Source organism: Desarmillaria tabescens, assembly GCF_030435595.1.
Source record: "Desarmillaria tabescens strain CCBAS 213 chromosome Unknown EV420scaffold_2, whole genome shotgun sequence".
In the NCBI taxonomy this organism is placed as follows: Eukaryota; Fungi; Basidiomycota; class Agaricomycetes; order Agaricales; family Physalacriaceae; genus Desarmillaria; species Desarmillaria tabescens.
The window spans coordinates 1276093-1298296 of record NW_026848301.1 but is presented as its reverse complement, the minus strand read 5'-3'; the positions used below and the strand labels follow the sequence as shown (position 1 = coordinate 1298296).

Sequence of the window (22204 nt, the reverse complement as noted above, 5' to 3'; positions counted from 1 at the left end):
ATAACAGCCTTTCCCCATATCTCTATAATACCCTTCCCATCTCCAGATATGCCTCCCAGGACTATCTTTTTATCGTCGACAACCAGGGCATTGACCTTGGCCAGACTTTTTGCTTGTTGCTTGCCAAATAGGCAGAACTTGTTCTTCTTCCTTGTCAGGATTCACTCGAAGCTCTGTTACGTTGCCCAATAAAGTCGAAAATATGAGTGTATTGGAGTCACAGAACGTGCTGTTATTTGTGAATCAGGTGCGGCGCGTCAAAGATATAAGCAACTTACAGGGCAACCACAGGTCCATCAGCCAGCTTGTGCAAGGATGCCTTCTCGGCATCTAAACCGTTCCATTTTCGGGATTTCTTCCCCTTCGATGGAACCTTCATTCCGCCATGCCCCAACCAGATGTGACCGTCAGCAGTTCCTGCTGCGATAACACCAGTAGCTGAAAGTGCGGTGCAAAGTACGAAGGGTGGGGAAAACGACATGGACCCGTTTGTTGGTGGTATTGCTTGACAAGGCATCAGTGCATGAAGACAATCGAAGGGAAGTACACACAGATGTCGTGTCTAGACAGAACGTTCTCTTGCATGTAGTCAAAGTGAATGAGGGCCTTATCATATCCACCGCTCACGAGCTCCCGAGGTCGGTCCGGGATGAATTTGACACATCCACATACCTACATGCAACTCAACAGCATTCTGGCAACCAAATAAAATTCCGCTCACGTTGTCGTGTTTTGTCTTCATAATGGAGACGCATTTGCTGCTGAGGTCTACCACTCCTACCAGACCGTTATCCGTGCAGAATGCAAGCTGAGTTTTGCTAGCATCCAGGCTGATCTGACTGACTTTCTTAGGCGAAGACGCTGCGAGAGAGGAGTGCAGGTTCTTACTTCGTTCAGTACATCATCTCCGTCCGACGAACATACCTCAACCGATGCCAGCGCGTCAGAGGGCGTCAGTACCATTGCTGGGCTGTCCATTTGAAACAGATAGACCTGAAAATAAAATGGATAATCTCATCATGGATAAGGAAACCTTGTACGCACCCGTGTTCCACAAGCAATCCAGGCATCTCGCAAATCCGAAGCCTGACCGCTTCACACACACAATTGAAGAGACCTCTGAGCCCAGACCTCGGACCGCCTTAAGCACCTTGAAAGTTGAGAGATCATAGACGCGAAGGGTACCATCGTCTGTATCGACTTGATTAGCCAAAGGACCATCAGCTTCCATGGATAATATTTACCACAGCCAGCGAAGATATGGCCCGAGTGTCCGAATGCTAATGAAGATATGTGGGCTGGAGTGTGCAGCGTTTTGACGGGGGAATAGCTGGTCATGATTGTCGGCTGCTGTACATGGATGTTCGTGTCAAAATATGTATGATAATTCCAAAACCAAACAATACATAAAATTCTTTTCGTGTAATAAAGAACAAAGTTCTCAAGCATTGCCAATCATGATACAAAGAAAGAAACCATTATGCGGTACCTATACAAAGTGAACGAATATCAATCATCTCGTGAGAGGAAAGCGAAGGTGGACAAACATAAAGAAGGAATAAAGGTCGATATATGGTATCAGATGTCAGGATAACAGTACAATGCGGTTATAGGTCGTATCTACAGATTAAAAATTACAGTCCTTCGTGGGTCCAGAAGTAGGTTCATAATGTTGCATTATCGTATTTTTGGAAAAGTAATCATATAGACATATCAACCGCGATCGGTGATTGAGTTAATCGTAGTTCAGCGCCGAGGTTAAGGTCGGGAAGTGTAGGAGATCCCTTTATGGGTTTCGGCTCCGGGGGTATATCTTCTGGGGCGCTGCGCGAACGACGGTGGAAAGGTCCCTTCATCCAGCGCTTAAACAGACCAGAATTCGAAGAGGGTTTATTATCATTAGCCGGTGATTTTGATATTGTTGAACTGGGCGATGAAGGTCGAGAACGAAAGAAGGTGCTGACGAGTGAAGTTGGACGAGCGGTACACGATCGATGGTCTGTGTCGGAGGAAGCAGTGACAGGAAAAACTTCTTGCGTGGGGCTACTGAGCGCTGAATGCGGAAATGAAGTGGTAGTTGAAGGCGATTGCGTGAAGGGTGATGGTGACCGCTCAGAAGGGGGCAGGAAAAATATGCATTCGCCATCCGAATTGGTAGAAGTGATGCTCAGTTTCTTCGGACGCTTTTTGGCCGTCAAAGAGTGCGCACGAGAGTTTGAGGGCTTCTTGCTGGGCGGTTGGGACACCTCGGACCTGTCGATAGTACTCTTCCGCCTTCGCACCCTTACACTCTCATGCTTCTTTAATCGACTCTTCATGCTCAAACCCGAGCTATTACGCGGTAAACCGGGCCTAGCGATATTAGGAGTTTGGAATAATTCCTCTTCTCGACTGGTTGCATGGGACCTAGCCGCGAGACAAGGTTCAGATATAACGTCACGAAGGCCGTGATCGACCTGCAATCTCGCCGAAGGCGATGAGCGCCGAATAACGATGATATCTGGCTCGGAAGCGGGTGTAAATATAGCTTTGACTGACGCAGTCGACGACCTGCGACTGGGCGCTGTGGTCTCGGCCTTATAAGGTTTGGAAGGGTGGGGATCTTGGGCTAGCGTATCTAGTAGGGTCGCTGTGAGTTCAGGCTGGTCCAGATTCTTCCCGATGTCCGGAATCGATTGAATAGTCGGCAGAGCATGAATGGTCTCGTAAGGTCCATCCAGCGTGGAGGGCACAAGCTCGCCTTTGCCATCGAACTGCAGGCTCGAGGTTGGCTCGTTGGTCCAGCCAGACGACGAATGGGAAAGGGACTCCCGTATTGACGACATCCAGGCATCTTTCTCCTTCTGACAAGCAGCAGCCAATTCAAATCGGTGACCTTTACAATTCAGTCTGAACGAGCAGGGAAGAAGCGCTGCAAAGGCATTTAATAAACAATAAGTCTCCGTAGTTGCAAGAACTAACCATCTTCGGTGACATCTTCGACATCGAAATCCGTAAGACGAAACCAATGTCTTGGCTCGTAGACCTTTCCTTTGACCACCTTGACCAAAATGAGATATCCCCCAAGGTATAGAAAAGCACCGAGGTATTTAGCATTGATACTAGTGACACTTGCATGCGACCTGGAATGCATGACGTCTAATGAACCAGCGAGAAGGCAGACACCGAGGGAAGACAAGAAAGTGGGCGTCAAACATTGAGAGTTGACATTGACAGACGATGGTTGAGTAGAGGATGGCACGGAGGTTGCTCTAGACATCCTAGCGACAATGAGGGACGACTGCAGTGCGACATCGTGCCTATGACGAGCCTCGTCGACCTTGGTGGCTACATGCCTCATGGCCTGAGCTGCACTTTCTACTATTACATTGACATCGGAGCGCCCAACAGGTTGCGGAGGCGATAGGGCGTGCAGGACCTTTCCAGGTTTCAACTGATCGAGTAACAGAGGATAACGACATATTCTTTGCACCGGCATAATCAGATAGTCAAGGAAGGTTAGCCGCTTCTTGTCCCTCCGAGGATCTTGTACCTGTTCCCGGATGGTCCCAGATCTTGACACCAAAGTGCGAACGCCTTCAAGTGACGAAACCGAGGTTCTCCGCCTCTTGAGCGGTGTTTCAACCGAAGGAAGTGGGACGGGATCACTGTCGATAGGGCTAGTGGTCGTATCCGTCCCAACCAAGTCGCCAATGAGTATTGAGCATCGTTGCTCGAATACTTCCCATTCGCTGGGGTATTGTTGTTGCACTCTACGCACGATATCTATCGCCTCGGGATGCCCAGCACAGAAGATCTCGTACGAATTAAAACGTGAGGCCTGCAATCCAAAATTAGGTTTAAATCGATTAAAACATCATGATGGAGCTTACCTCTGTCGCAAACTTTGTCGATACAAATGAAATGCAGGCCTCTAGATTATCGATGCCACGATTGTTGACGCCCAGATCCGTGCCAAGTTTCTCCGTCGACTCCACAGGGAACCCAAGAGGAGTCAACGCTAAGCGGATCTCCTCCACAAAGTTTTCGTGGAACTGAAGGACTTCTTCAGCGTTCCGCACCAACAATTCGATATCACCGTTCGTGAAAAGATAGCGGGGCTGGGCTTTACCGTCTTTGACCGTAATTGCTGTAATTGAGGTCAGAGGTTGCAGACTCTGCAGATCCGGTATATTGCTGGAAGAAGCACTAAGAGGGGTATGCAGATGGGTATTCGAGCTGGAGCGAGACGTAGAGGTAAAAGACGAAGTCCGACCGAACGCTGAGCTTGACGGTGTCCGGCACGTCACCGTGGATAGGTTACGAAGGTATATCTACAAATACATGACGTTAGCCATATGCCTGCAAAATTAAGAACGAGAAACGAACAGAAACCAATACTCTCAGATCCATCAAGTATCGTACCTCTGTTGACAGCAGTTCCATTAGGACGTGGTATTTTCTGACTTGATCTTTCCATTGTTCTGTCTGCCAAGACGCGTGTCCTTGATCGCTTGAACCCGTCCCGGGGCTAGTTTCTTCGTTTGACACTTCCGCTTCCTCGCCGACACCATTATCCTCCGTGTCACTGCTGACTTCATGCGCGATGTCAAAGACAGGCCGTGAACTCGGGCCACGTTCGGTTACCCTGGGAGCCATAGTGTGCGAATTCGCGACCGCTGTGACATCCGCCTTTGTGGAGCGAGGCGTATGTTGCTGTGTGAACGACGATCGCGGGTGTAGCGACATAGACGGAACGGATGCACATCGCTTTGGGCCTTTACCATATTGTGAGGCTACTGGGAAAGAGGCGGAAGGGGGTATTGCTGGGCGACGCGTGACGCAAGTAACTGAGCGTCTGAACAGTTTTGACGGGGGAGTCGGGGGTATGGATATCCAAGTGGGTGGGGTAAACGCGAGCTTGAGCGAAGCTGGCGTAGGCGGGGCAGTAATGTAACCGTCCGTTCCGCTTGACGACGAGCCAAACCCATCGACTGAGAGATTGTCCAAGTCTCGCGACGATATGCTAGTTGTGGGCGTGCATACTGGCGATGCGCTTATCGATGGCAATGGGAGAAAACCACAGGTAGTTGGTCGGCGCGATTGCCGGTCTTTTGCTAATACGACTGGTGATTGCGTCTCCTGGTCAAACAGGCCGTCGAAATCGGAGTCTTGACGAATTGTGACCGAGAGGTGCTTGTGTGGGCGGTGGGAATCCAAGAGCCTGCGGTCGTATATAGACGAATTCTGGGGCTGGTAGTGAGCCCTGGGCGTCGATGGAGGATCGATGGCCAACGATATGACCTCCATGTAGTTAAGAAAAGGATGGACTGGAGTTGAAACTGCTGCTGCCGGTATTAAATGTTTGAGCAAGTCAGAATAAAATAGGTCACGATGCACGTACATTTCCTCGACGGCAGTTGCAGCTAGCTATAGGAGGCAAAGGAATGGCGACCAAAGGAACTACCGTCGCTCAACGTCCGTGATGGCGACGCCCTTGCTGTCCAACAGCCTGCAAGCGCAAAGGACTGAGCTGCCTTTTGACCTTGGCTTAGCGTTAAGCAAGACAGTTGGACAGGTGCATAGTCCCTGCGGTCAACAAGGCGGCATATAAAACAGAGAACTGGTTTGAAACTAAAAGGCAAAAAGGCGAATTGCTTAGGGGCCAGATCGTTGCTCGTAGCCGATTGCGCACGTTTCGGCTCAGCTTACCAACCGGCTCCATATGCTCCCAATACTATTCATTCCTTCTTACCCTCACCTTTATCTATTCATTGAGACCTTTCTGTCTGACTTTTTCTATAAATTGATGGTTCTCCCGTACTTCATCATATCCAGCGCGTAACAAGTCACGGTACCCCATCTTTCGATCACGCCACTGATGTTTTTCTCAACTATCACAGATGACTTGGACCGTCACAGCATCTAACAAGCCCAGTATCAGAACGGACCAGCGGAAAAAAGTTCATCGGCAAAACTTACTGGAATCGCGCTGAAAAATAAGTTTCATCTGGTAAATGATCACGCTAGGAATGACTACAGCACGCGCATATATACAATCTAATAGATATTGCAACGTCCGCAAGTTTTAAATACTTCGCCACCAAGTATTAGACTGGTAAAAAGGAAATCAAAAGTAAAACCTACTCACTAAAATGAGGATCCATTTCAGAACTGCGAGAACCTGTGCAATGGCTCCTAGTACAGATCCATCTTATCATCCGAACGAGGCGTAAACGGTATATTTCTAGCTTCAGCTTCTCGCCGTCGCATTTCCTCCTTGTTCAGGAACCTTCTCAGGTTCCCCACGTTGATTCCATCGAAGACGAGGAACGCGGCTTGTTGGTCGACGTTGTAACTCTACCATAAATAATCTGAGCATTACACACATCGATAATAAGAGGAAGAGCTAGACTGACGGCTGGCGGAGGATCAGAAAACCGATGTACTCCTCTTCTCTTAAACGAAGGTATACCGGTCACAGTGAGATGCTGCAAGTGATCTAGCTTTTTCAAAAGCAGATGTATCGCGTCCAGAGAAAGCCGATCACAGTAGCACAGATGAAGCCGCTCTAACGCAATAGCATGCTCTGCCAACGCAAAAATGGCGATATCTGTGAGCTTATGCACTCTAATCAGGCTAAGCCGGCGTAGGCTGCTAATGCTTGCCAGCTCAAAAACCGCCATGTCCGTCAGATTACGACAGACTGCATAGAAGGCGCGTCAGTCAGATGCAAATATTGCATGTCGACAAAACGTACAAGCTACATCAACACACCTGAGGTTGAAACACGATCGTGCCAGTTTGACGACACCAGAATCGGTGATGTTTGAAACATGAGCGAGAATTAACACATCGAGGTGCTCTCCTAACGAACATATACATTCCAATGCACTGTCGGTAAGAGACACACATCCGGACAAATTCAGAGTCTGGATTTTAGGCGCGTGCCTTACGATACCAGCAATCGCGTCATCGGTAATTTTGCAGGAGGCCAGATCCAGGATACGAAGATTCTCAGCCGTATGTGATAAAATGAGTGGAGGGAGGACCTCCAGCCATGTAACCGGTCTATGGGGTAGAGGCTTCTCGCCGTCCTCGTCGTAATCGGATTCTGAAATGGATATTGGAGAAGGGAAGGCCTTATTGCTGAGCAGAGGACAACGAGCTAACCGCAACGTGCGTAGCTTCCTGTTGGATGGCTCGATTTCAGCGCGCAGCTGCAGCTAATCGAAAGATGACGTACCGCGAATAGGTCCATACATCTCTCACGGAGAGTGGGGATAGCAAAGGAAGGTCGCATAGCTCCAGCTCGATTAGACGCGAGCACGACTTGGATATGGCAGAGATGGAAGGATCTGTGAGGGCCCTCACGCCATTAAGCATGACCCATTGCAGCGGTAGAGACTGGGAAAGTATATCCAAAATTCCGAGGTCCGTCACTTCATGGCAGCCAGAAACGTCGATGCCCATAAGGTTGATTGCGGTCTTCGCGAGAGTGATGATGGTTCGGTCCGAAGTGTCGCGTATGCCAGAGAGCACGGCGGTCTCGAGGTGTGGACACGCTCCCACAACTTGGGCCAGTTCATCGTCAGTGATGTCGAGCCCCGTTTTTCGTTGCAGGACTAGGTGTCTGACACGACGATACTCGTCTTTTGAAGGAAGACGGTCTGTTATCCTTATCATGTCCTCGTGGAATGGCGAATTTCCCTTGTACATTGTTGCTCCACGTTGAAAACGGAGATAAAAATCTTGGAGAAGAATGTCGTTAGCGCAACGTGCAACACAAATTTGTAGACGTACAAAAGTCAATAGATTATTCACGATTCACGCGGCAGCTGCAGCTGAAAGTGCAGGTGGTGGTTGGTTGATTGGTTGACATAAAAGTCGAGATCAGGGCCGCAACTACCAAACTTGAATGTCGTCCACCACCTCGACCTCATCGACGCCAACGGCGCGACCTCTTCACCATTCACTACCACAGCCTGCCGACAGCCCTAAACGACGCATACCCGTCACTCCCGCTCTTCTTCGGTCAATATTTGCCTCGTCTCGGACACCGAACGAAGAACGGTCAATCTCTCGGATTGCGTTTTTCCGGTAAGCCGTTTAGATTCACTACATTTTTCTGCCTTGTCATCATTGGCTCCACAACAGGTTCACTGGCTTTATATTGAGCTGCATGTGCATTAGCTTGGCGGCCGCACGAGGACGGGGTATCAAGAGCGGCGCAGCGCTCTTGGGTGTCGTTTGACGAGCCGGCTTGATTCGTCAGTACTTCAGTCTGCAAACCAAGACCAATGGCGCGATCGTTACATTGAAAAAATGCGTCCAGCAGGCCTCAAGACATGTTTCATACTTCAAAAAGTCGTACGACTTTCGCTCCTATCGCATCGCGCTGTCTCGTTACCGATATATCATTATCGTTGATTGTCTCTTTTCCATTGATTTCAACACTTCGAAGATGATAAATACCCGTGTTTCCAAGCCGTTTCTCTGGGTATATGCGCCGGATGACGACAAGCGTATCCCAGAAAGGTGAGCCAGGCCTAGCAGTAATAGCCTTATGTCTAATGGCGTTTCCATTGATCCTAGTAGCAACTACAACTTTACCATCTTCATTTTCGTAGCCAGAGCTTCACCCGTCCTTGGTCCATGGAGATGGGTCCTGATCTGGCTGGCGTAACTTTGTATTCCATTATTGAAAGTCGGTAGATTCGGCGATCTCAAAAGCATTCATTCCTTTGACTCCACTCGTCTTCCCGACCTGTTATTGTCCCGGTTGATACTCTTCCATTCAAACTTTACACTCCGCCTCCGAGATCAACGCTCGCCTTTCTCTCGAAAGTAATGCGTCACTTGCTGCCACCCAAGCGCAGGACGATAAGATTCTATATACCGGCGAATGTCGCCCCCGGATCCCTCCATAGCTAGCTCTAGGAATTCGGGTATCTGATTTCATTATATCGGTGAATGGTCTATGCATATATACTGAAGATCGTTTGCGCTTGCTCAAAGTTTACGGGGGGCATGCTTTGTCAGGTAATAAGTTGGCGTGAAATTGCAAGTGCATACTGTTTAGTTTTGGACGAACTTCTGGTATACATAAACAGTAGTTCCAACAACGTTCACGGCTTGCCATTATAACTACCACCTACAAACAAGTTCAAACGGCCATAACGTGCCCCGACTGTCTGCGATACATACTCGATGAACTCCCCCTTCGAAGGATATTACAAGGCCTTGAGCTTGGGACACTTTCAGAGTCTGGATATCAGGCGGGAAAGCGTGGACTCAGCTTCCGACCTGATGAAAATAATGTAGTCCTTCATATAGGTAAGAGCTTCTCATACATTCTACCGACAAGGCCTCAGGTGGTTCAAAGTCCACGCTTCTCATTCCGAATAACGTCGCGCGGTATATTGCCAAGCGTCGCGTCGAAAGAAGGACCAATGAGCAAGGATGTTAATTAATGCTTCACTGCAAAGATGCCGACGCTCCACTTCATACTGGATCAGAGATTAACTGGTAGGAGTTGTCTCTAGGCTGGAGTCAAGTAAAATATCCGAGAACATAGGCAGCCAACATTGAAAAGGCGGAATTAGAAAAGAAATCGGAGTCGGATTGCCGGCCTTTTTATGACTCGGACCTTCACGTGGTGGTACCAACTTCGACCATGGATCCGTCCTACTCTTCCTTACAAGCGACGTGTTCACAACATGGCTTCTACAAGGCTCCCAATCCATCATAGTCTAATTACCGTCACTTTTCTCGGTACTGCATCTGCCCAGCCATCTTCAACAAGAAACCATTCAGCTCTTGCCCTACGATTAGGCTCCGATGTCTGGCTCTTTGACTGTGGAGAAGCTACCCAGCATCAGCTGCAGCGGAGCACCGTCAAGATGGGAAGGATTGAAAAAATCTTTATCACGCATACTCACGGTCAGTACGTTTTCGCCTTGGTTGATATTTTACTCATAGGATCTCAAGGCGATCATATCTTTGGCTTGCTACCTCTGCTAGCATCATGTCTAAATGGCACCGGCGGACAGATTGAAGGTGAAGACGATCCAAGGACGCATCTGGACATACAGCAGCCAGTGAGCCTTAGTGTTTTCCTCTATTGCTTAGCTATTGAATCCTTTCCACCTATAAGCCGTTGGAGATATATGGGCCTTTAGGCACCCGAGCCTACGTCCGCAACGGCCTTGCATATACGCACTCGCTCCTAGGCAGGCCCTATGTTGTCCACGAACTCCGTTTTCCCTCAGATCCAGCAGATGGAGACTTCACCTCAATGCCCTCCCTCGCGTCAGAGTCTCCCACAGGTCGAAATATCCAACAGACTAACGGAGTCTGGTCGGATATCTACTCGGACACCGTCCTCTCTGTCTCAGCTGCACCCATCTTGCACTCGGCCCCTTGCGTGGGCTATGTTGTTACCGAAGCCAAGGTCCCAGGAAAGGTGGACCCTAAAAAGTACATCCCGGACTTAAAGAGAACGAACACGTCAATGTCCGTCATGAGGCAGCTGCAGCTAGGCCAATCTGTGCAGCTCTCCGATGGTACTATCCTTCATGGACCTTCACCAAAAGACGGACGCAAAATTGTCATACTTGGGGACACATATGACCCATCCCAGATCGCAGGAATTGCCAAAGAAGCAGACTTGCTGATCCATGAAGCGACGAATGCTCATTTACCCGGCACCGACGAGGACACAAAGGACACGGACACCTATGAAACAGTCGAGGCGCGAGCAATATCAAGGGGCCACTCGACGCCACAGATGGCAGGGAGGTTTGCGAAAAAAATCGGAGCTCGGCGTCTGATTTTAAATCACTTCTCCTCGAGATATGCAGGCAATGATGACGTTGACGAGGAGGCGAGAAAGATCATGAATGCTATTGCTAAGCTGGCGCAGGATGAATATGGCGATGTAGTGATGTGCGCACGCGACTTGATGAGTGTCGATGTTCGTCATTCAGATAGCAAAGAAATAAAAACGTAGATTTGCTGCTAGTCATCATCTGGGGGGTCGGACAATTCGCTACTGGCATCTGTAGCCTCACCCTCTTCCATGTCTTCTCTGGTTTTCTTCTTGTTTTTTGTATTTTTGTCCTCCTCTTCGACCTCACCCATCTCGATATCCTGGGAGACGACTTTGTCCGCTTCTCCCTCCTCCTTATCGCTGTCCTCCGTCTTCATTGCCGGAGTAGTAGTGCGTGTTTCAGCTATATCTTCAACGCCACTACCATCAAGGGCAGGCGTCTGTCTTGGACTGCCTAGCAGGGAAGCCGGGATATCCGCAGTGTCTTTTCCCAGTGAACGAAGGGCCCCCAGGTCTGATATGATGGCCTCCAATGCACCTTTCTGTGATTGAATGGTCCGGTTCTGAGTGTCATGTTCAGAACGTATCGCCATCATATCGTTTTCAAGTGCTTGAATCATCCTAGAATTGTACTGAGTTAAAGTGTAGACAAGCACGAGGGCATACACGCACTGATTCAGCTCCTCCCGACTAGGAAGGGTGTTAATCTTTTCCGTAACAAAGTCATACTCCATCTTCCGCCGTCGTAGCATCTGCGCATGCTCCAGTGACGTTTTGAGCTGCTCGATCTGGCCTCGTAGTTTTCCGTGTTCGTCGTCTGTACAAACATCAGATGAAGAATGGGGATCAAAGGTAATCCAACGACCTATTCTAAGCTTCTCGCTCTGGTACTCCTCCACTTGCCGCGCCTCTGCTTCACAGACCATAGCGCTCTTTTTCAATGCCAATCGAAATGTTGATAACTCGACTATAAAGGCCTCTTTTGCATCTTGCTTGGACTCTGCACTAGAGCCCTGCGCTAGGGAGGCATAATTGTGAAATTTCTTGATGACGCGACGAAGGTACCGTTCATCATTGGTTATACGCGCGAGGATGATTTGGTCTAAGATAGAGTGAGCATCACATATGATAAGAGTTGCTAAAGTACCTTCTTGTTCGACACTTAATGGTGCTAGAGGCTGCAGCGAAAATGATGAAGTTGGAGCGGAGGGAGCCACAGACATAGTGGGAGGAACGAAAGTGGGGAAAGGGGAGTGTGATGTGACACTTGTGACAAAGGCAAGTCCGGCCCGAGAGATCCGAACTTAGATTCGATCTTTAGGGAAAAACTGGAGTACCAAAGTTATACGACATAAAATATACCGAGAAAGTACATTTACCCCCACTCCTCCGGCACAAATGGTGTCACAAGCTCATACGTGTCCATATTGCCACCCCGTCCTTGCTTGTTATTTTTGTTTCCCCGACCCATTACCTTTCTGAAGACTCGACCCATCCCACTTCCCTCAGAACTCTCTGCTAAGTCAATACTCTCCAGTGTAGGATAACACCTATCCATCATTCGCGACAACTTCCGCATGCCACTCGAGCCATCGTTGGAGTACCGACGCGACTCGTCCAGAGCCGCTTGGAGGTATAACGCCATATTGGGAAATGAGATAGGCAGCTTCGGATACGGTACCGCTTCAGTTGAAGGGATGGTGTATGTTTGCGATATCTGGGAATCGGCATTGTCTTTTAGGAGAGCGGGAAGTGAAGATAGCGTGTATGACCACGGAAGAACATCAACATCACCGTTTGTGTATTTTCGGGCGCCAGGCAGTGATGCTGGAACAGGGTGGTCAATGGTGAACCAGATGATCGTCCTCCAATCCTCAGAGGCAGGATGAGGCTGTACGAAATGTAAGAATCAGGCTCGAGAGTCAAGGCACAAAATCTTACCCTAACGAATTGAATGACGGTTCGAAGAAACAAATCTGTTTTTACCACAGCCACGGCTTCTATTGTAGGCTCAATTCTTGTGCCCGATAACCTGGCCATCAGCTTAAGTAGATGACGCCAGTTCGGAGCTTGGAAGTGTAGGGGAGGACATCGGCCGTAAGGAAGCGATATTATGTTTGGCATTGCTGTGGGCATTTGTTGCATTATAGATGTGATAACAGGAGGAGAGAAACCAATTGCTGCAGCGACACAAACATGAGCGATGTATTATTAGCAGAAGTTACGGATTGGCTTACAAACACCGTGCAGTAATTCTGCATCCACAAATTGGTTTACATTGACCATTGCTTGTTCATTTCCACTGGCCTCGGGGAGAGTAGGTAAAGAAACAGATGATGCCGTAGATATCCTTGGAGATACAGAGTTTGTATCACTGTGAGAAGATATTTCAGCGCTGGAACGACAAGATGCCTGCGTTGGGGGGTTGGCTTGGCTTTCGGAAGAGGCATACGATGCTGCAGAGCCCGACGAGTTGCTGCGATACAATTGGGGATCTACCGTCAGACCTGCGTCTGATCCTTTGGTTGTCACATTCAGAGACATTGGAGAGGGAAGGGCGTCATAGGCAGGTGGAGCAGACACAGGTCCGGCGTCGATAGCCCTGGACTTTTCCATCTCTTCTTCGGCTGCAAGTCTTCGCGCCAATCCTTCGTCTGGTGTTCTCGCTATACTGTCAGAGTGCTCAGTAGGCCCTCCTGTACTATGCCGATTACTATGTGACTGAGAGGATTGTTCAAGTTCCTGCTGTCTATATCGTTGTTCCTCCTCCTCCTCCTCGGCGGCAAGTAGTCTCGCAAGTGCTTCATCATCTGCTGTGTTCGAGTCTGACGGACCTGCCTCGTCTTCAGCAGCAAGTCTGCGTGCAAAGGCTTCATCGTCATCTATGTCTGACGCAAGTGGTCTGGAGGGAACCGAGGGCCCTGACGTAGATGCGCTTGGCCACCGACCGGTATCCGTCGACGGCCCTGCCTCCGAAGTATAGAAACGCGAGCTACCAGATGTGTATGAGTTCAACGAAACGGATTGAAGGGATTCTTCAAGTGCACGAGCAAGATCCTCCTCTTCCTGATTTGATAACTTCTCGAGGAACTGCGCTTGCTTCGCAGATTCGGATTTGGAGATTTGTAGCGCTTGTGCTAACTCTTGAGCACTTGACGGTGACGGTGAAATAGGCGTCGGCTCTTCGGAGATAGGCAACACGCGCCCGGGACGCGACGGAGATGGAAGCCGGGGTATCGGTTCGGGGGCCGGGGGCGGTACAGGTGGTTTAGAGGGAGGAAAGTAGTCATCAGCGTCGTAAGGCCATTGTTGCGACTCGGCTGTCGTAGGATGAGGGAAGGGAGGGCGTCCAGTAAGATATGGTCCGGGAGTCGCCATTATCGGACGATTCCCAAAGTAAAGGCTAGGATTATGGATGGTAGGCGGTATATGGCCTGGCGTCAGCACTCTCGGGTGCGGCATTGGATGCGGTGGCTGGGCATAAGGGTTATAGTTGGGTGCTGTAGAGGCTCTATGCCGTCTGGGATCTCTGGTATCGTGATTTGGAGGTTCTGATGGTGGATGCGAGGCATTCTGCCACGATGCTGAACAAGTTAGCATCAAAAACACAAAAAATGTTGCAAACACTGAGAGAGAAACACACCAGAAGGATTGTTATAGGAGTACATCTCGCTTAAGCCTTAGCTTGAAAGATAAGGCTATGCTCCAGTTCAACGTCGTCAAGCACCCAGTCAGCAGTACAAGTTTCGCAAAGTCTAACGTCTTGATAAAACAGCTATCGGTGGGGTAAGTCGTGATTGTCGTGGTCGTGGCTGGTCGTGGTTGTGGTTGAAGACGGTACCGTCGCGGGCGCTTAACGTGAAGTTGTACATTCCGCATATATCATGTATATGTAATTCGATTTTTGCTCGAAAATATATATTTCCTGTACCTTACCAGTACATACCAGTACTGCCGAGCGGGCTGGCCAGGGTGATGGGTATCAGAAACCACCATGGGAATGCGGAGGCTGTGACAACAAAGGATCGCTACGATCCAAACGTGGGGAGGCGCTAATGTCGATCATCAAAACGCATCGCAGTTTCCACCAAACATACGTCAATTCATCAATAAAAGAACAAGCAGAGCTTGCAGAGGTTGTTAGCACATGGTGTGGGATCTAAATAGCGTACAATGTAGGACGACGAGGAGAAGAATGCTGGGATAGGATAGTATGAAGTAATGAAAATGCTTGCGACTTGTGTAAAGGGAAAAAAAAAAGATGATTGGGCATGGCTGTGAGACGATAACGCAGGAAACAAACGGAGGCAAAAAAGGAACGTGGATTATGTCATGAGATGATGTGAGATGCGGTGACTTTTGTGGCACCAGGTCCGCCAGGAATGGTGGTCGTTTTGAAGCCCAGTTGGCGCATGACAGCTAGGATGCATATCGTCAATGATAGACACCATTTAAAGGTTCGATTTCATACATAGTAAATCAGCCTTTTGCAATGGTTTTGACAAGAAACCAGAGAACAGGTTATGCGTAGCATCACTCGGGTCCGAACCACTATAGGCACTAACAGCAATAATCGGCGTGCTGGTATTTTTGCTGTTAGTACTTCTGATGTACCGCGCAGCACCTTCTCCGTCCACTATAGGTGAAAACATTAGTATTTAAAGAGGTGTCTGTCAACTACTAATGTCACTTACAAACTGGCATATGCAGGTCCATTAGGATGCAGTCAAACTCTGCCGTAGAGCGGTTAGTCTACCTTGGCGACTGCGAATGTGTACACGTACTGATATCACCCATTGCAACACTAATAGCTTCAGAACCATCAGCAACCACAACACAGCGGCAACCCAACCGAATCAAAATTGTCTCGATAATTTTGGCTGTGATGGGGTTGTCTTCAGCAAGCAAACAAGTCACTGCACGGTCGCTGGGATCAGGACCCCTCCGCAAGTCAATAGAGTGAACCGATGATGGAGGCGTGCCCATTGATCCGTGCCCTATGGAAGAATTCCAGGTTTCGGATCCCGAACCATCACCTCCGCTGGAAACCGATGCGGTGCGTAACCTACTAGGCATAGAATTTCGTCGATCAAGGCCATCCATATGGTTTAGCTTGAAGCGGTCGACCGGTCCATACTCAGACGGTTTGCGAGCATGGCCCGCACTCGCGGGTGCAGACGTTGGCAGAGAAGATCGAGACGGTGAAGATGCTATGGACGAAGTCGAGGTAGCAGGAGATGGTGGATTGGTCACTGTCGCCTTGGGATCCATCGTCGTCACGACGCTTGGAGGTTTCTTGATTCTATAAGAAACGCTGCGCCGCCGGTTGTGGAGACCTGAGGATTCCGAAACTGCGTGTGCAAGAGGAGCCATTTGATCAGTCTTGAGCTTCCGTATAACATCATCGTTAGCTTGTTTGAGGATGGGCAGATTCTTGAAGCTGAAAGACCCAAAATCATCGCTCGCGGATGAAGGAACGGGATCGCGGTTGCCCACAGGAATGGGGACAGGGGGAGGGGGCATTGTAGGATCGACGACTGGGCTATTTAATGCAGACTGGCCAGCAAGAGCAACCTGGTCGTCATCATGGAATAGCTGGGGGATAGCGCCACGAGGGTCAAAGTAATCCGTCGACTCAGGATCGGTAACCTGAGGAATGAATGCTGCTTCAGTTGTCGTTACCTTGTCCCAGACGATGCCTTCGAAGAATGGGTGAGCTTTAACCTCGTCGGCGCCTTGCGCACCGAGACGAACAGAGGGATCTAAGATCATCAATCGGGCCATAAAGTCGTGAGCTTCCTCAGAGAAGTCCACATACTCCTCATGCCACTCGATGTGCCCAGACAGAATGTTCTCAAACACCTTTTCTGGCGTCTCTGCATGAAATGGAGGAATACCATACAAAAATTCGTACGTGATGACTCCGAGAGCCCACTAAGAGGTTGTCAGAAAAACGTTTCTAAGCATAAATAAGCCGGCGCACCCAGTCGACCGCAGCGTCGTCAACACGCAAGCCTAGAATTGTCTCAGGGGCAAGGTAATCTGGCGTACCAACGAATTTCTGTTCCCCTGGGGGTGTCCCGCCGGTTGAATTCGAATGCGAGCGCAGATCGGTTGTAAGTTCCGTTGCGAAAGATTGCAAGGGACTGTCGCTCTTCACGCTGCGACGAGGGAAGAATCCGCTGAGAGATTCCGACCCGCTTGATTCGCTGACATCATCTGTAGGAGGCAGATAAGGCGAAGTTCCTACACGGGAAATCGATTGGGCCCGCTGCGTGAAATACGAACCTCCGGGTTCGGCGTATACTAATGGAGATGACAAGTATGCTGAGTCCATGGAAGGCGGACGTGAACGAGAGTTGTATCTAGTGTACAGACGATCAGGCTGACTCTCGCGGGTTTGCCGACCAAGAAGACCGATTCTGCTCAAACCGAAGTCAGTCAGTTTCAGGTGACCATGTTGATCAATAAGCAAATTATCAGGCTTCAGGTCACTACATCGCAAATCAATAACAATTTCAAAGGAGAATGACTGAACTCGTACCGATGAACGACACCACGTTGATGTAGATACTCTAGTCCCAAAACGACCTCGGCAATGTAGTTTTTCGTCCATTCCTCCGGAAGAGATCCTAGTGACTTGATCAATGCAGCACAGTCGCCACCATTCAGGTACTCCATGACAAGATACAGATTGTCTTTGCTCTGGAACGTGAAATATAACTTGGCGACGAAAGGCGATTCCGCTTGTTTCATAAGGATCATCCTTTCAGCTTTCACATTCGTAATTTGATTCTTTGCAATCATGTCCGCCTTCTTGAGCACTTTGATCGCATAGTAGTCACCTGTGACTTTCTTCTTAGCCAAAAATACGGAGCCAAAGGCACCTTTACTAATAGGCTTGATGATATCAAAGTCCTTTATGGATGCCGGGGAAGTCCTAGATAGAGGGGCGATTGATGGCTGTCGAGGAGACATCGGACCCGAAGAACTGGATGAATGATTCACAGTAGAATGACGGCGATGGCCACGCTTCATGGAGCGTTCGCGGCCAAGACCATCTTTGGCAGTGACTTGGGGTGATGCGGGCGGGGTAACAACAAGATGAGGCTCCAGCAAGCTCTGAGATGACTTCCGTGTTTGAATCGTAAGAGGGCCAGGATCGAGCTCCATCGTGGGCACCGAGTCTTCTAGGGATTGTGCGACAATGGGGGCAGCCAAAGCCAGAGGAGAAGATATCGAAGAAGGCGTAGAGGATCGCGTGTGTAAAGTTTGACGAGGAGGGAGAGGAGGTGGCATTGGCACTGAGCCGGGCCGGCTTTCAGGGGGGGTCACTAGAGGGATAGGTGACGTGGATGCCATTGGCGTAGGATCTGGTGATGAATGGTAATTGTCGCCGCCAAAGTATGCGTACTCTGACGTCGTGCTCGAGTGATCGTCTTCTGCTGCTTGCTGTCCATCGCGAGTAGATATGACAAGTTCGCGCACATGGTCCTCCAAGCGTTCCCCATCTTCGCCTTCTCCATCGCTGGTAGAACTTCCACCACCGCTCCCACTACTGTCACTCTCCAGTAAAGCTCCGACCTTCTCCTCCGCTTCATGCCAGACCTTTTCCGCGTATCGTATAATGTTCTGCATCCTCACAACGTTATCAATCTTTTGCCTCATGACTCTCTCCGCATCCTGGACCAACATGCCCAAGGCGTTGTCTTCGATTATAGGTTTAGACCAGTTCTTCACCTGCAACATCTTCCGCTCCGATCCCGGTGACAGTAATCGTTGCCGTTCTATCGGCTCCTTGGCTTCTTCTTCTTTAAGAGACGGCATAGAAACCTCAGAAGCCACCAATAAAATGTCCTCTAGCTGCTCCAACAACCTCCTCTGCATCTTCTTTACTCCCATCTTCTGCAGCTTAGTGTTACGAAAAAGCTGTAAGGGGGCTGATATGAGAGGAGACGTCGAAGGAGAGAAGACGGCCTTGCCGCGATAATAAGGGGTAGACGAGGGCGAGTCACGGTCAAAGGTCGCACCTAGATCTCTGATGGTGTTTCTGAGCTCTGCAATTGACTCGTTGCACTCCGAAATCTCGGCTTCGAGTCGATGGGTCTCTGCACAAGTTTCGCTGTGTTTCTCGAAATACCATTGAGGTATCTGGCATTCGCAAATGCGGCACAGAATAGGATCTGTGCAGATAGGCTGGCCGAATGAAAATGTGCCTTCGAGATCGTTAGCACTCAATTCAGCTTCCTGAGGTGGTGCCGTCTCCAGGTCCAATGTCGATTGTAAATCGTCAAATTCTATATCTCCTGCTGCAATAAGGGTGATAGCCGGAGAATCATGCTCATATCGAGGGGGAGCGATAGGTTTGACAACCCACATCGTGTAAGAGGGCTCGCAAATATCGCGGTCAACCATGAGCATCCCTTTCCCTTCCATTTTCTGGTACAATGTTTGGCCGTTGGGAGGGACCCTATCGTCGTCACGATCAACCCGAAGACGGAACTGTGCTTCGACTGTGTGCGAATCATCTTCGAGGAGGCGTTGAGTGGCTGTCGAGAAAACATAGGCATCCGCAGGATGTATCAAAACCGAGATACGAGTTCCAATCAAACCCTCTGGATCCGTGCTAGGGAAACAGAATAAGACTCCTCCAATTAACAGAAGTTCAACTTACTTACCCGACAACAATCCTCCAAGCATAGTTAATCCAAATGAAGTGATCACCATCCAGACTCAGCTCCATGACTATGTTCTGATTCTGTGCTGTCTCTGCTTGTAGCCGTAACCTCTCTGTCGCCAAAACCCTCGCTGATTCTGTGTTTTCTTGGACCTTAGAAGGGATTCGAGAGTGTGTGTCAGCCGCCTCGTGTGAACTGAAAAAAGCCAAGTCCTTGGTCTGCTCTTCTCTAGATCTCCGAATTTGACTGGCAGGTCTCGATGTTCGAAGCTTGCTTTCACCCTCAGGATTGAGCTTGAAACCCTCCAACTCCATATCTCGTTTGACAGTTGGCGTTGGTGCAGGAGGATAGTCATCGGCTGGTTTCATCACGAACGTCAGCGGCTCGTCCAATTCGTCGTCGTCGTCAAAGTTCCAAAACTGCTTTTCAGCCTCCCACCATTCCACGACTCGACTAAGTCCAGCGATAGCGAGCAGCACCTGTACATACCAGTTTCTACCATGCCAGTCAGGATGATCATCCCATGCCTTCCCAATGTTTTGAACCCTCTGCACGAGGCTTTCGCAGGCCTTTGGTTGTGCTGTAAGCTGGGCAATAGACATTTCGGTGACGTCGGTTGCAACCGCAATTATTTCATACAGCGCTGTCATGATAGGATCAACTGGGTCGTCAACAATAATTCGTGATGAGCGTCTATTAGAGGTGGAGGAAGAGCCGTAGTCAGAAAATGAGGTGTGCGTTTGGAGATTTGGTAAAGGAGAACGAGAGCGGGATGTGGAACGAGAACTTTGACCAGAACGAGTAGGACGGGTAGGAATATGAATCGTGCGAGACAATCGGCGGGAAGGAGCTGTCCAGGACGATGAGCCAGTTGAGGAAGTGGTGGCCTTGCGAGTTAGAGGAGCGTCGGGAAGAACGATTGTCGAGTTTGCCGGGCTAGACGCAAGCCCGCTTGAAGAAATAGATGAACCGAGAGGCCTATTCTCCCAGGGTATATTCTGCCGTAAGGATCCTGGACTCACTGAAGAGGCGGAAGCTGTAGAAAGGCCAGACAAGGAAGATGAATGCATCAACGGAGGTGCAGATATGAAATCTTCAGCTGGATACGTACGTTGACGGCTATGTCGACTACCATACTCCATCTCGGCCTCGTAGCCACCATCAGAGCTAGATTCATCCGTCTGAAAATCAGAACGAAGATCAACGGGATGGAAGTAAGAGTCGTAATCTCCTTGCTGAGAATCTCTGTCTCTGTAGTCTGTCTCATGATCCGCTTCTCTAAGTCTCTCCTCGAAAAACGTAGTGATATTGTTCGTGATTCGCTGCAATTCCTTGTCGCACTCCGCTTTGGCAGCCTTGAGACGACGGGTCACATGCCGACGTACGAAGGGCATGGAGACGGTGTTGGAACCGCCAGCCCCGTTGCTGGTGCTGGCATTGAGACCGGGAGCTGAGGGAGGCGACAGGACGGATTCTGGAGAAAAGACGAGAGGACTGGGGGGTTGTCTTCGAGATGCACCGGAATCCGTCATTAGAAGGGAAAGCGAGGCGATATTCGAGGGCGGTGAGGGCAGATAAAGAGATAAAGTAGATGAAGTACGAGAAGATAAAATAGATCAAGGCGACATTGAGAGGACAGAAGGGCGCTGAGGGATGTTGGCCAACGACTGCGATGATGGCTGGAGGCAAGGAGCACGGGGCCAGGCTGTCACGTATTGATCATAATTATCTGCATATCGATTCAATACAGTATACTGGGAATGATAAAGCCTATTCTCTGCTGCCTAGCCATCTAATCACACTACTATATTTCATCTCTAGTTCTATCCCTAGAATCCTGTCTGCAAAGACAGCGGCTCGTAGCTCTGTCGGTGGCAGTAGTACGACTGATAGGTATGGCTTCGAAGTAAGGGTATCTTGGGTCCTCGGCTGCCACATTCGGCAAGAAACGTGACATAACGCGTTACGCCACATGTTTTGTCCAGTCTTCCACCGTCCCTTACAGAATCTTCGGGTTCGCTGGTTATCCACCTCCCTTGTGGCCGGAAATGCTACTTCATTTGGCACAGGAACACCAGCTAATAAAAATGCCTCTGGTGCCATGAAGGAGGCTTCCAAGTTCCTCGACAGCGTGGCCGCAGAGTCACCAGGTATACTCTTTCGTTTTCAGAGTTCTGCCGTGCTAACCAGTTACGTAGCTCCGATTCGAATTGAAGGTGGTCAGAGCCCAGATACCCTCTCCGTCAGGCCTTTTGCTTCGACCTCGGTTTGTGTAACTGCACTTTAGTTTTTCCTTGACACTTATCTGCTCATTTCAGATCATTCGGCCTTACGAGTTCACGCTCAAGTCGCGTCAGAATCATTTCTCTCCTTTCAAAAGACCACCCCGTGTTGGTCCCCCTCGTGTCGAGGCTCGTCAACGCGACTATTTCCACCAACTAAATCTTGATCCCGTCGATTATGCTTGTCATCCGGGCGTTCTCAATCATTTCATGTCTCCGATGGGTAAAGTTTACTCACGCAGCGTCACCTCTCTCACCCGGAAGAGTCAAAGGCGATTAGGGAAGGCTATCAGACGATCGAAAAAAATGGGTATCATGCCGACGTTCAGTTTGAGACGAGGACAAGGGGCCACCCCCTCTACTTATGCGGGTGCTATGTAAAATTGTATGAGTTCTTGGCCAACCATTCTATCATCTGACCTCTCTTCTCCATA

General features: G+C 49.4%; 9 protein-coding genes across 9 annotated transcripts; 3 read left to right on the top strand and 6 right to left on the bottom strand.

Annotated features, from left to right (window-relative positions):
* Positions 1–69: 69 nt before the first annotated feature.
* Positions 70–1338, bottom strand: EV420DRAFT_1635451 (WD40-repeat-containing domain protein; the record flags this gene model as incomplete). Its single annotated transcript, XM_060476450.1, has 8 exons — positions 70–229; positions 279–504; positions 552–672; positions 722–883; positions 925–993; positions 1045–1086; positions 1151–1191; positions 1245–1338. The coding sequence occupies 8 exons, from the start codon at positions 1336–1338 to the stop codon at positions 70–72; spliced, it is 915 nt and encodes a 304-aa protein (XP_060338470.1).
* Positions 1298–5289, bottom strand: EV420DRAFT_1685881 (uncharacterized protein; the record flags this gene model as incomplete). The annotated part of the gene is made up of 4 exons (XM_060479278.1): positions 1298–2911; positions 2962–3820; positions 3873–4313; positions 4369–5289. The coding sequence occupies 4 exons, from the start codon at positions 5287–5289 to the stop codon at positions 1701–1703; spliced, it is 3432 nt and encodes a 1143-aa protein (XP_060338469.1). The 3' UTR covers positions 1298–1700.
* A 408-nt stretch (positions 5290–5697) lies between these two features.
* On the bottom strand, positions 5698–7878 carry EV420DRAFT_1299509 (uncharacterized protein). Its single transcript, XM_060468369.1, has 6 exons — positions 7226–7878; positions 6740–7170; positions 6399–6685; positions 6131–6339; positions 5962–6074; positions 5698–5904 (listed from the first exon to the last, which is right to left on the bottom strand). Exons 1-4 carry the CDS (start codon positions 7696–7698, stop codon positions 6178–6180), a joined length of 1353 nt encoding a protein of 450 aa, XP_060338468.1. The 5' UTR covers positions 7699–7878; the 3' UTR covers positions 5698–5904; positions 5962–6074; positions 6131–6177.
* Positions 7879–7897: 19 nt separating this feature from the next.
* Positions 7898–8665, top strand: EV420DRAFT_1635448 (uncharacterized protein; the record flags this gene model as incomplete). The annotated part of the gene is made up of 3 exons (XM_060476449.1): positions 7898–8079; positions 8263–8517; positions 8575–8665. 3 exons carry the CDS (start codon positions 7898–7900, stop codon positions 8663–8665), a joined length of 528 nt encoding a protein of 175 aa, XP_060338467.1.
* A 1033-nt stretch (positions 8666–9698) lies between these two features.
* Positions 9699–10990, top strand: EV420DRAFT_1259433 (beta-lactamase-like protein; the record flags this gene model as incomplete). The annotated part of the gene is made up of 3 exons (XM_060466955.1): positions 9699–9921; positions 9970–10091; positions 10136–10990. 3 exons carry the CDS (start codon positions 9699–9701, stop codon positions 10988–10990), a joined length of 1200 nt encoding a protein of 399 aa, XP_060338466.1.
* Positions 10991–10998: 8 nt separating this feature from the next.
* EV420DRAFT_1635446 (Tho complex subunit 7-domain-containing protein) lies at positions 10999–12033 on the bottom strand (the record flags this gene model as incomplete). The annotated part of the gene is made up of 2 exons (XM_060476448.1): positions 10999–11912; positions 11958–12033. 2 exons carry the CDS (start codon positions 12031–12033, stop codon positions 10999–11001), a joined length of 990 nt encoding a protein of 329 aa, XP_060338465.1.
* Positions 12034–12074: 41 nt separating this feature from the next.
* EV420DRAFT_451182 (uncharacterized protein) lies at positions 12075–14714 on the bottom strand. Its single transcript, XM_060482181.1, has 4 exons — positions 14454–14714; positions 13048–14394; positions 12752–12990; positions 12075–12701 (listed from the first exon to the last, which is right to left on the bottom strand). The coding sequence occupies exons 1-4, from the start codon at positions 14476–14478 to the stop codon at positions 12186–12188; spliced, it is 2127 nt and encodes a 708-aa protein (XP_060338464.1). The 5' UTR covers positions 14479–14714; the 3' UTR covers positions 12075–12185.
* Positions 14715–14883: 169 nt separating this feature from the next.
* Positions 14884–21188, bottom strand: EV420DRAFT_1503293 (uncharacterized protein). The gene is made up of 8 exons (XM_060471169.1): positions 20600–21188; positions 19489–20524; positions 17355–19436; positions 16794–17304; positions 15595–16744; positions 15505–15543; positions 15282–15446; positions 14884–15229 (listed from the first exon to the last, which is right to left on the bottom strand). Exons 1-8 carry the CDS (start codon positions 21018–21020, stop codon positions 15141–15143), a joined length of 5493 nt encoding a protein of 1830 aa, XP_060338463.1. The 5' UTR covers positions 21021–21188; the 3' UTR covers positions 14884–15140.
* A 272-nt stretch (positions 21189–21460) lies between these two features.
* Positions 21461–22151, top strand: EV420DRAFT_1635443 (uncharacterized protein; the record flags this gene model as incomplete). The annotated part of the gene is made up of 3 exons (XM_060476447.1): positions 21461–21638; positions 21687–21754; positions 21807–22151. The coding sequence occupies 3 exons, from the start codon at positions 21461–21463 to the stop codon at positions 22149–22151; spliced, it is 591 nt and encodes a 196-aa protein (XP_060338462.1).
* Between the last annotated feature and the right edge of the window lie 53 nt (positions 22152–22204).

Excerpts from the sequence above, each read along its gene's own strand:
- EV420DRAFT_1299509 (XM_060468369.1), bottom strand. The coding sequence starts at position 7,698 with ATGTACAAGGGAAATTCGCCATTCCACGAGGACATGATAAGGATAACA. Across the intron at positions 7,171-7,225 it reads GATGTATGGACCTATTCGCG|GAAGCTACGCACGTTGCGGT; the intron begins GTACGTCATCTT and ends GCCATCCAACAG. Across the intron at positions 6,340-6,398 it reads TTTCTGATCCTCCGCCAGCC|AGTTACAACGTCGACCAACA; the intron begins GTCAGTCTAGCT and ends TATTTATGGTAG.
- EV420DRAFT_451182 (XM_060482181.1), bottom strand. The coding sequence starts at position 14,478 with ATGTACTCCTATAACAATCCTTCTG. Across the intron at positions 12,991-13,047 it reads AGAATTACTGCACGGTGTTT|CAATTGGTTTCTCTCCTCCT; the intron begins GTAAGCCAATCC and ends GTGTCGCTGCAG. Across the intron at positions 12,702-12,751 it reads CCGTCATTCAATTCGTTAGG|CCTCATCCTGCCTCTGAGGA; the intron begins GTAAGATTTTGT and ends CATTTCGTACAG.
- EV420DRAFT_1503293 (XM_060471169.1), bottom strand. The coding sequence starts at position 21,020 with ATGACGGATTCCGGTGCATCTCGAAGACAACCCCCCAGTCCTCTCGTC. Across the intron at positions 19,437-19,488 it reads GCTTGGAGGATTGTTGTCGG|CACGGATCCAGAGGGTTTGA; the intron begins GTAAGTAAGTTG and ends CTGTTTCCCTAG. Across the intron at positions 16,745-16,793 it reads ACGACGCTGCGGTCGACTGG|TGGGCTCTCGGAGTCATCAC; the intron begins GTGCGCCGGCTT and ends ACAACCTCTTAG.